Source organism: Pogona vitticeps, chromosome 3 (genome assembly GCF_051106095.1).
Source record: "Pogona vitticeps strain Pit_001003342236 chromosome 3, PviZW2.1, whole genome shotgun sequence".
Taxonomy (NCBI): Eukaryota; Metazoa; Chordata; class Lepidosauria; order Squamata; family Agamidae; genus Pogona; species Pogona vitticeps.
In genome coordinates, this window is record NC_135785.1 from 256,509,666 (window position 1) to 256,522,113 (window position 12,448).

General features: G+C 41.3%; 1 protein-coding gene across 18 annotated transcripts in view; it reads left to right on the forward strand.

Moving 5' to 3' along the window:
- Nucleotides 1-12,448, forward strand: part of DLG2 (discs large MAGUK scaffold protein 2) — a 1,097,443-nt gene that overhangs the window by 323,140 nt on the left and 761,855 nt on the right. For 4 of the 18 annotated variants that reach the window (XM_072993519.2, XM_078390164.1, XM_078390166.1 and 1 more), the window contains exon 1: nucleotides 593-1,046. The exons of 13 other annotated variants lie outside the window; for them this stretch is intronic. In XM_072993519.2, coding sequence (XP_072849620.1) covers nucleotides 1,005-1,046 — 42 coding nt within the window. In that variant the 5' untranslated portion in view covers nucleotides 593-1,004. Of the gene's footprint in view, nucleotides 1-559; nucleotides 1,047-12,448 lie in introns of those variants that run through there. One more of the 18 variants, XM_078390163.1, reaches the window with a different exon arrangement.

A 12,448-nucleotide genomic window follows, 5' to 3' on the forward strand; every position in this document is an offset into this window, starting at 1 on the left:
GTCACATGCAGCCCATTGGTATTTAGAACTGACCGATATTGGTAACTTACTTTGCTACCTCTTTTGCTTTCCCCATTAGAGTCTCTCCTCATCCTTATTTTATCACCAGCTTTGCCTCCGATTTGCTGGAGGAGAGAGAGAGAGCAAATAAGTAGCTGCTGTCTCCTCTCCTCCCATTTCACAACAGATTAGTGCAAAGGGAAGTGAACTGGCCTCCGAAGGAGTGCTTTCTAAGACGGCCGAGTGCTGCCCCTGATCAGATCCTGTCTGTGTAAGTAGAACATGTTGGATCTGTGAGGATGACGCTGCCTCCGTTAAGAGGGATTGCTGCATCTCTCGTAAGGCAAGACAGAAACGTTGCAGACATTGCTGTGAATCTCAGAATAGAAACAAGGATTCTTTTTGTCTCAGCTTTCCCCAAACATGAATGATGAATTCTGTTTGTAAAATATTTCAAAACAAAAAGCATCCTCCAAGCATTTTGCAAACCTAAGTCCCTTGGATGGTGTGCAGTTTTAAATCCTCATCTTTCCTTCCCCTGGGTGAGCAGTCCTTCCTTTTCTCCCATTGCCTCCTCCTCCTCCTCCTCCTTCTCTTCCTCCTCCTCTTCCTCTTCCTCTTGAAGTCTCCCCTCCTACATCACTGGCTTCTTTTCCTTCTCTCTCTCTCTCTCTCACCACTGATTTTCTTTTTTGTTGTTGAAAAAATGCTGGAATGCTAAAGCAACCGAGGTCTCGGAAGTTGCTGCTGCTGAAAGCTCTCCTAATTGCCATTTGCTGGGCATCATGCGTTGTATAGACAAGGAAGGAGAGACGTGGGGCTTTCATTCAGTGCCTTCAAGACATGTCTTTTCGGTAGTCAGGGGGGAGCCGAAAAAGCCCAGGGATCAATCCCTTTGAAACTGACAGAGAGACACATGCTGAGGATCTCCCGAGTGTGTGTGTGTGGGGTTTGTGCAGAGCAGAGAAGCTGCATCTTGGTCCATATGCTCCTTGTTTACTGCAATGTTTTTTGCCTGTTACTGTGCACTCCGGACTAACGTGAAGGTAAGAGGAGGCGAGACAGCTATTTGGCAGAACTGTTCGCGTTTGCTTTCCTTAAAAAACCGAAACCAGAAAATTGAAACACAAAAAACCTAAGCCAGCTGCAGAAAATGTCTACCTTGTGTGGCTTGATACTTTGGAATTGCTGCTCTGAACAGGCGGGTTATTACAGGTGGTTGTGGGTGCTTTGTTTTAATGTGTCTGCCTGCTTTAATGGGAGAAGCAGACTTTAATGGTCCGCAGCATAACGACCTTCGGCGTGTACCGGTGTACAGTTCGGGACTGACTCTTTTGCAGAGCAGAATAATATGGATGGAGTGGGGGCTGGTTTTTGTTTCAGAAAGCTCCCACTAGGCCGGGAAGAAGAGTAGATAACACTCTGCTTTTTGTCTGGTTTGCCTGTTATAGTTTCAGGCAAATAGATCAGAATGAATTCGGCTTCGGTCCCTCATCCCTTCCAGGGATGAAAGGATGCTTGTTGTCTTACTAATGATCTGTCTGGAAAGCCAGAGACCTGTCTGCTGTGTGTAGACACTTGCCCGGAGCTGCTCCTAACTTGTCACAAATGCAGATAGTAGACGGTGTCCGAGATGTGAACAGCATGTTGCAATGGGGGTGGGGTGGGGAACATGTGTATCTCCCTCCTCCCCAAATCTCGGTGCTTAAGTAATCCTTTCCCAGTCACTGTCAAGAAGCTGTTGTCATCTGCATTAACATCTGTTGGCTTTGTTTCATTAGCCTTCCCCCCCACCTCTACTAAACTTCAGCATAAAAGTTGCCGAATTTATTCCTTCTTTGCTTAGCTGAAGATGAACCAAGCCAAAAGGATCCTTGACAATGTGCCCTACTGCCAGCTGAGTGAGTGGGGCAGCTGTCTATTGGGCATGAGGTGGCACCATATAAATGCATTCCAGCCTTGTGCCAACCTATTGGGGAAGTCTTCTCATTAGTGTTCTCATTATGTTGGGGGGGTGGGTTGGGGGAGAGAAATTGTCCTCAAAGAGTAGGAGAAGCTCAGGTTAAGAGGGAGGAGTTGGACAAGGAAAGGATCTTTTCCTCCCCGTCCTGAGCTGTTTATTCTAACATTTCTGAGAACATTTAATTCCTCTGCCTTTACTTTTGGACGGGAAGACAAATCTGGTCAAGGCGTATTGTTGAGGTTAATGAGACTTTTGCCAATGAATGGTTGAGATACATATATTGCGGCAAATGTCCTAAACTGACAATCCCAAGATTTCCATGGATATCTGAAAACTTAGAGTACAACCTCAGTGGCATCAGCGATATTCACTGATGTGCATATTTATATTTATTTCTGGAAATCCAGTTATTTACATGTGTATGTTGATGTTCACCTGAGGGATACACATCCTTTCTAAGTGTTGTCTGAAACTGTTTATTGATTGTGCACTTTTTATACATCTGCTGGGTGCAATGACTCTTGGACATTCTCCAAAATTATTCTTAGACTATGTATATGTGTGGATAAACAAATGCATGAATACAGATCATGTATATATTTGTGTAAATAAATCCATGCTCATGCGTTCATTCTCCATGGCTTTATATGAACGCGTGTAATTACCAATATTTTGATTTAGAGATAAGGAGTTACAGGTATGGCTTCCAGAATGTGCAGTTGGAAAAGAGGCACCACTAGGTCTTCGATATTTTACAGTCTAAAGCCAGTTGTCAGCCTGAACTAAAGTAGGGTCTTCCTGAATAAATGAGAGACTTTAGAAAAAGTGTTGGCTTCACACATCTTGTTCATTGAGTGGCTTTTTAATGGATGTCACCTTGAAAATAAAAGGGCATTGATTCACACATGATAAGGAGAATGCGCTACATGTTACTCCCAATGGCAGAAATGTGATGATTGTTAACGTTTGGTGGTTAGACCTTACACATTCCAACACAAGATTTCAGAAATGTGTGTTTCACAAGACTTTGTTGCTCTTCTATAGTTACTAGGGCATGTAAATGCTTTCCATTAATAGTGGTGGACATGGTGATAATACTTAGTTGCTTGAATTATCTACTTGCTTTTGCAGTTTAGAGGTAACTGTTAATATCTTGGCATTTCATAAACTTATAGAATCATAGAATAATGGAGTTGGAAGGGGCCTATAAGGTTACCACGTCCAAGCTCCTACTCAATTCAGGAATCCAAATCAAAGGATGTCCGACAGAAGCTTGTCTAATTTTCTCTTGAATGCCTCTGACACTGAAGCACTTACCATTTCCCAAAATAATTTCTCTATTGTTTCTTCAAAACTTTTTTAAAATTGCTGCTAAGTGTCAACGTTTACCGAATTTCTGTCAATTATCACAACACGGAAATATTTAAAATCAAAGTGATGAAATGAAATTATGGATCCCATATTTCCATTTCATCTCTCTGATTTTAAATATTTCCGTGTTGTAATCAATGCATATAAAATTAAATGGGCTGCCTTTGTGTGCGAAATGGTCAGGGTTATTGTAGTTCCTTTTTCAAACAATGCTGTGCTTAAATAAATGTTATTACTTTGCAAAAGAATCAGAAAAGATAGCCTAAACCCAAAAAGAAATATGTTTCTAAATATATAGTCATAGTTTTTTTTTTTGAGGTCCACAGTTTAACTTCACACTGCTTTACAGTTAACTTGAACAATTACGTGCTTTTAGTATTATTCTATATGTGGAAATCAAAATGAGTTGAAATGGCAGAAATTATCTTTATATATTTAAACATCACAATTTCCCCAAATGTTCATTCATATATTTCTGTACACCCATATACCTGTACACCACCTCCAATCAGTGTAATATGCTGGCATCCTTGGAGCTGCTCTAGATAAATGAGTTGAGAAGGCTTTGGATGTCATCTTACCCTCCCTTTTGTCTCATCATCATGGGAGGAGATTGTGTTTTCTAGGCAATGGTGATTCTTTTGGGATTCCTTGATGCTTGTTTGGTGTATCACAGATTGCATCGGTGCTTCCCTACTCCAACCCATGGGATGCTGCAGTTATCCATATATTGTCCAAAAAGGGGGCGGGGGATAGTTAGTTTTATACTGGACTTACCTGCACCAATGGGCACAGAAAAGAAGGATGCATCCAACATTGGATCTGCAGTGCAGAATTCAGTCTTTCTTACGGCCTGTTGGAATGCACTGGGACAGAGTTCTGCAATCACCAGCTTTTAAAGATGAACATAATCTTCTATATGAGTATTTGCTCTTTTTTAACATGACATTTTCTGTGTATTTTAACTTATGGCATCTTTCATTGACATCATTCCTTATAGTTACATGTCGAAAGGAACATTTTTCGTGTTTTTTTTAAAGAACCTGGAAATGTTACTTGTTGGACTACGATTCCCAGGATTCATTAGCCAAGACAGCTAGTGCTTAGGGATTATGGGATGTATGCTTTAAGTCACCTAATGATGGTGCAATTGGGACACAAGGATGACATGATGTACAGAAGTATCACTAAGGATTGGCTTCCCCTCAATCCCTATGTCTTCCTCCAACTGTGATAGGTCCTCTCTTGATGACCCTACCTGTTTGCAACTCTTTAGGATGCTGGAAGCCATCCCCAGTGAGATTCGCCTGGCGCCGACGTTGATGACGTTTCAGCGCCAGCTCAAAAACCTTCCTGTTCCACAAGTTTTTAATTGAAATAATATCAACTGTGGGTCCCTATGGCAACTTTTAGAGCACAGTATTTTTAATAGTTTTATCTTTTTATTACATTTAAATTGTTGTAAGCCACCCAAAGACCTTGGGTAGTGTGGGCGGCATATAAGTTAAATAAATAAATAAATAAACTAAGGGGGTGCCTTCCTTCCTTCCTTCCTTCCTTCCTTCCTTCCTTCCTTCCTTCCTTCCTTCCTTCCTTCCTTTTTCCCCTTTTCTTTTCCTTTCCTTTCCTTTTCTTTCTTTTCTTTTTTGACACCCACTGTCAGAAATCTCCCAAGAATTCTCCAAGCATAATCCTGGAAGTCCCGTCCCACAGACACACCTTCTTCAGATGCCTACACACACCTGCATTTCGCTCACCTTGAACAAGGCCTGTCTTGAGGCTGCTGAGGCCTGTGGTTCTCGCTGCTAAAGTACAAAAAGAGAGACTGCCCCAGTGCTTCCTAAGAAGCCTAGGTCTTTGTGAGAGGCATAATTCCTTGGGACCACATCTCTATAGAGCTTGATAAGCAATGAGGCTACCCCTCCAGTGAAAACATAGGCCTTCCAGGAAGTACCAGGGCTGTTTCCATTTTTTTTTTTAAAAAAAGAGGGAACACAGGCTTCTGAAACCTTTGAGGTCCACCCTGCTCCAGGTGAGTGAAAATATCAGTGAGTGCAGATGTGTGTTTGTGGGCTAAAACTCCCAGACCTCTGCCTTGGGAAGAATTCTTGGATAATTCTGGGGTTCAAGAATAATGAAAGGCACATCCCTGCCAGTAAATTTGGACACTATTTCTTTTAATTTTCTATTCTCTCTGCCCACCAACATTATGTAAAAGATATATATAAGAATGGAATTCTTGTAAACAGAGATATGTTCTTGGGGAAAGTGGCCTTTTTATTTCTTTCATGGTGGAACTTAGGTTCTTTGGCAGAGTTACCATAGATATGTAAGATAATAATGAGAATCACTATTATAATAAAAAAAACACTGCTTGAAAACAACTGGCGTGTACCAAGTTATCAATCCTTAGCTTAAATCATGACATTTCCTACCATGAAAATACTTCATCACTCTCATCAAAATCAGCTGTTTTGAAACCTGAACACACCAATGCACTCACAAGATTTACTAAACATGTTCAGATTTGTGAATGTCAACTCAGGTCATTCTCATCAGAGGAAGAATGAACTGAACTTTCTCTGGGAAATCAAATGAGTTTGATTTGGCTCTTGTTACCCTTAGGATGTTGCACAATACATACTTATTAGAATATATTCTCTTGCCTGGGGCTACCAACCTCTATACACCTAGAAGTAACTGAGAAGGGACTCACTCCTAAACAGACATGAGCAAGATGGCATCATTAAGGTTATGTGATTTCAGTGAACAAAGATCCTTGCAGACACCGATCAGAAGGATTGGATCCTTGCTTAAAATGGGGCACAACCAGTATCCTTCCTTGCCATTCTATAGAATCATAGAATCATAAAAGTGTAGAGCTGAAAGAGAATCAAACAGTCATCAAGTCTAACCCCTGACCAATGCAAGAAACCCATAGTTAAGGGTCCCAGGAGGATGGCCATCTTGCCTCTGTTTAAAAAACTCCAACAAAGGAAAGCCCACCTTTCCCAAATGGTTTTGCCTCCCAAAGCAGGCAAAACCATTGTCAAACAGCTCTTACTGGTGGGAAGCCTTTCTTAATGTTTAGTTGAAATCGCCTTCCATTCAATTTAGATCCATTGCATCAGGTTGTACCCTGTTCAAGCCACAGAACACAGGTTTGCTCCACTTTTCACATGATAATTATAAACATGTGCCAACAAATGAATTCTGACTTATGGAGATCCTTTTAAGGGTTTTCCAGATAGAGACTACTCAGAAGTAGGGCAACAAGGATGATCAGGGGGCTGGGGACCAAGCCCTGTGAGGAAAGACTGAGAGAACTGGGCATGTTTAGCCTTGAGAAAGGAAGACTGAGGGGAGAGAGGATAGCACTTTTAAAATACTGGAAAGACTGTCCTACAGAGGAGGGGCAGGATCTGTTCTTGATCATCCCAGAGTGCAGGACATACAATAATAGGCTCAAGTTACAGGAAGCCTGATTTAGGCTGAATATCAAGAAAAACATCCTGTTAGAGCAATACGACAATGGAACCAATTGCCTCGAGAGGTGGTGAACACTCCAACACTGGAGGCATTCTAGAGAAATTTAGACAACCACTTGGCAGATCTGCTTTGATTTGTATTCCTGCATTGAGCAGGGGGTTGGACTCAATGGCTTCCAACTGTTTTATTCTATGATTCAATGATTCCCTTCTTCTGGGGGCATCCCGGGACTGCACAGCTTGCCCAAGGCCACACAGGCTGACTCTGTTCACAGGAGGCACAGTGGGGAATTGAACTCACAACATCTGGCTTTGCAGCCAAATACCTAAACCACTGAGCTGTCAAGTCAACTTCCACATGCTAACCCTTTAAATAATAAAAGATAGCTATCATACCAACTGCCAGCTACTTTCAGAAGGGTGTTTTGCTCAAATAAAGAAGTAGACTTGGACAAAACTGGATGTCAAAGTCTATTTTTGATCCGTGAAAGGATTTTATATCCTTGGAATGAGAAACATAATATTTGGGTTATCATTGGGGCGGTTGATTGAGGTGGCAGTGATTGCCACTTATGCATACAATAATTCCTGTTTTATTCTTCAGCCACAAAAATTCTTATTAACTAGGGTTTTACTAAAAGGTGCCCCCTGCCATCATTCCTTCTAAAATACAGTCTACTGAGTTTATGTGAATGACTGGTATTATTATTAATTAGATTGGCACAGAATGATCCTGACTACCTGTTGGTAGACTGTTTTTCCCTTTTCTTTATGTCAGTGTTGGGGATGACTCTTGAAATCAACACTGCGGGAGTGCACAGTATCTTGGAATCTCTAATGACAAATAAATATTTTCCAGCCAAAAGAACAAGGGAAATGGTTTGGTCTTTTAGCATCTGTTGCGTCCCCATGTTTGACAAGAAGAAGGTATTTCAGGATTTGCATAGACATCATATTTTATTCGCGAAGGCTTTCACGGCCGGGATCTAATGGTTGTTCTGGGTTTTTTTGGGCTCTTTGGCCGTGTTCTGAAGGTTGTTCTTTCTGACGTTTCGCCAGTCTCTGTGGCCGGCATCTTCAGAGGACATCATATTTTATTTGGATTTATTTTTTATGGAGGTCTTGCAGGAGCAATCTCCCCCAATATTATGGTTCACTGTTGTTGTTTAGTCATTAAGTCTTGTCTGACTCTTCATGACCCCATGGACCAGAGCACGCCAGGCCCTCCTGTCTTCCACTGCCTCCCAGAACTGGGTCAAATTCATGTTGGTCGCTTTGGTGACACTGTCTGACTTTCTCCATAATCCAGCTCATGTTAGCAATTTGGTCTCTAGTTCCTCTGTCCCTTTGAAATCCAGCTTGTACTTCTGGGAGTTCTCAGTCCACATACTGCTGAGTTTTCCATACTTGCTGGCATATTGAATGTAGCACCTTAACAGCATCATATTTTAAGATTTTAAATAGTTCAACTGGAATGCCATCACTGGCCTTGTTGTTAGCCATGCTTTCTAAGGCCCACTTGACTTCGCTCTCCAGGATGTCTGGCCCAAGGTCAGCAGCCACACTATCTGCGTTGTCCAAATCCTGTTTAATATTCTTTCAAGCTTTTCCATTCATCCGTCAATAAAACCTGTAATTGGTCATACCAACAATTCAAATCTTATTGTTGGAATACAATATTGGTGTACAAAATGGCAGACATCTGTAGTGAATTGGTCATTGTGGAAAGAAGGAAAAAGTAGCTTACAGAACAGGTACAGTATGCATACCAGCCTTCAGTGTCTTTTGTCATCTGCTTCGACTACATCTGTGGCTTCCTCTCTTCACCAACTAGATGTGTGATTTGGATTCATATATTGTGTAGAAGATGAAGCAAAATGAGTCTTTTTGTCCATTTCTGAACTGATCCAAGTAGGGCTCATACTAGATCAAGTTTCTCTGAAGTATCAGATACTGTATTTCCTTGATGTTTCAGGGTTTTAAAAAGCTGATTAAAAAAAAAACTTACTGACTGGGAGAACTAAATTAATACTATAACAGAAGAACCAAGAAGCCCAAAGCAGGAGGAGACTGAAAGCTCAAGCACCAATGAAAAGCCCTACATTGCTGAGAAATCTCATCCATGGGAGAGAATTCCCTTGTCTCTGTGACTGACTATCTTTTTGTGACAGATCAGTGTTAAAGAATAGAGAGACTGCTATTTGCGTCGTAATTTTCAGGAGGTTAAATGGGTGTGTGTTGGAGAATTTTTCTTCATTTCTTTTATGCAGCTGCATGTCTCAGTCAAATTGGCCAAGTGCCTTTGTGCATGAAATTTGTGCCATCATGCAGGATTTGAATAGGATAAATCACAGTAATATTAAGAATAGGATGTAAGTTGTCTAAATTTCACAGAACCCAGTGAACAGTGGGCGAGGAAGGGACTATACTGGTATGAATTTTTCCTGAATACTAAAAATCAGACAATTGATGGCCTTATGTTTCACCTCCATATCCCGGGTCAGAGCCCATCATTTCCCCCAGTTTCATGTTTTTTTCCACTGTTCTGAAAAATACTAATATATGCAAATACTTAAAATATTCAGATCTAACTGAATTGGATGAGCTATAAAATGGCTCAAAGTATAGTGGTTCTGAACTGTAAGACAAATATTTTGGACGGATAGTATTCACACATACTGTAAATCACAAAACCTACTTTTATGCTGTCCATGGTGCTGAAACTAATTTTTTTTTCCTATGCTGCTGCTTCTACAGTACTCCCTGCTTATCTTAATTCCTCTAACACTGAATCCCTGTGTTGAGGACCTTTCAATCATCTGCTGCAGAAGTTCTGGGTCCAACCATTAAGATATGTGGTTTGAACTAGTGATGAACTGATGTTAAGGAGTTCTCAATCTCGTTTTGCTGTGAAGAAGCTTTAGTTCAAGTCTTCAAGTTGTGTGATTTTGGCTAGGGATGAATGAATGAATCAACCCACTTATGATTTTGCAAGGCTTGAGCATGCAAAATGTGCATGTGCTGGACAACGTATTTCAACTACATCATATTGTTTAGACAGAGAAAGAGGGAGTGGCCACCTGGGAAGGAAGGAGTTTTTCTACTCTCGTGGTGTGAGTTATGCCCAACTTTCTTTGTCCCTGCGCATATATTATATTTCAGCCAGTGCTTATGAGCATTAGTCCTGAAGGACTATAGCAAATTAATAAACAAACAACCCCTGCTTCTCACTGGAGGTTCAAAATGGGGTCACTGAGCATTTTAAATGTTGCCATAATACCACCAGAGGATTATAATATGAAGATAGGAAAATGCATTTCCTAATCGCACATGCAAGATGCTCTAGTTCAACATGCATAGTTATATTATGACATTATAATTGGCTACAGGATTACAGAGGTGGTATTTTTTTGCTACACGTTTTGTACAAAAGCTATGCTTATAATTATGAAAGCTCTTGTTGAGACGACCAGTATATATATATTGCCATTTTGCAGGTAAAGAGAAATATGTTGCAGCTTCTTGTTTTTATGTGCAAGAAGGAGACAAGGAGAGATTTATGTCTCTGCATGGATGAAAGTGAAACAAACAAGTTTGCCCCATCTCTACAGTTGCCACTAGTGGGACTTAGAGGCACTCTTATTCCCACAGATAGTTTATACTCAAACAGGTGCACGTTCCACTGGTGCACATTCTCCACTCCTGACAGCCATTCTTCCTGTGTGGCCATGTAGCTTGATGCAGTGTAGATTCCCAACAGACACATAAATCATGCTGAGGGGCAGCATGACTCAATGCTTTGAAGATCTGCAGTGGGAAGCTGTGGGAAGCCCATCACCTATGAATGAGATCGTGTAGTATCAAGGGGAAAGAGTACTTCATGACTGAGTAAATTAGGTCCTTAAAACTGTGAGCCACTAAGCAGAAGTAAGCCTCACTGATCTCATTTGTGTCTGGTGTGGGCATAGGTAGAATTGCACTGTGCATAAGTTTAAATCATCTAAAATCAGTTAAGTGTTTATATCAAGAGGAGCTTGCAGTCATGCTAGCTTGGTCTGGAGGACCCTTGACCACTCCAGTTCAAAAGTGGGACATCAACTCCATTCAAATGTCATTGTTTATTTCAAACCAATTTCAGAGCAGTTTTTTACTTCTTCATCGAAATTTCTCCTGCGAGAAGACGAAAGGATAGTTAGAGCCCATAGTTCGGAATTTTGGTCCATGCTGTTATTTGTTCACAACAGATTGTTGTGTCCTGCTCTTCCCATACATTCCTGTATGTACATATTGCTTGCTCCTCCATTTTACTACAGCGAAAACATGATCTTCTTCTCTATGGCCTCTTCAACTCTGTCAAAGTGCTGCATACCTTGTGGAGATAGTAAAAGCCTAAGTAATAGTAGAGATAATTGATTGCTAGAATTGTTCCAAATTGAATCCGTAGGATGAAATTGGTGACACATTCAGAGTACAGCATGTGGCTCTTGGCTACAGGTCTAGAAATGATAGCTTCTAGCAACGTATCAAAGGGGCAATCCGTTGGTAAAAAAGAATGCTATTTCCTTTCAGAGAATGAATTCTGGGAGAAGCTAAATAGCAGTGCTAGATATGAAAACTGTGGCTATGCTTCTGTATGTACCTATTCCTCTTTAGCTTTTCTGTAGTAACCGGGTGGTAGCTAATATAACAGAAAGTTTAGAAGAGCCCCTGTTTTGTAGATTCAGGAGCATTTTTCCTTATTATCTTGCCATGTTTGCAGATATTTAGTCTCATGAGAGAATTCCTCCCCAAGACACATCAGCTACCAAAAGTATTAATAAATCCTTTCCTCACAGCATTGGACTTGGGTCCTTCTTTATTTCAACACCTCATGAAATATATCATGAAAGGGATGTACATGAGGGAATAATAATTGTGTGCCATCCAGTCGATTCCAACTTATGGTAACCCTTTCCAAGGTTTTCTAGGTAGAGAGTGATCAAGTGTAGTCTACCATTCCTTTCTTCTGGTGTGCCCTGGGGTTGTGCAGCTTGCATAAGGCTGTACAGGCTAGCTCCTCTCCCATGAGAAACAGTGGGGAATCAAACCCCTAAACTGTGGCTCTACAGTCAGAAACTTAACTCATTGAGCAATCCACCTAGGTCAGTAGAGATTATCTTGTGAGAAATACTTGTTCTGAGATCAGTGCAGATGTTGTTGTTGTTTAATCATTAAGTCGTGTCTGACTCTTCATGACCCCATGGACCAGAGGACACCAGGCCCTCTTGTCTTGCACTGCCTCCCAGAATTGGGTCAAATCAAATTCGTGTTGGTCGCTTCGATGACACTGTCCAACCATCTCATCCTCTGTCGTCCCCTTCTCCTCCTGCCTTCACACTTTCCCAACATCAGGGTCTTTTCCAGGGAGTCTTCTCTTCTCATGAGATGGCCAAAGTATTGGAGCCTCAGCTTCAGGATCTGTCCTTCCAGTGAGCACTCAGGCTTGATTTCCTTCAGAATGGATAGGTTTGTTCTCTTTGCAGTCCAGGGGACTCTCAAGAGTCTCCTCCAGCACCACAGTGCAGTGGGTATGGCTAATCATGCCATAAGGGGGCTGTGGTCTTTTTCCCTGTCTATCTCTGTGTTT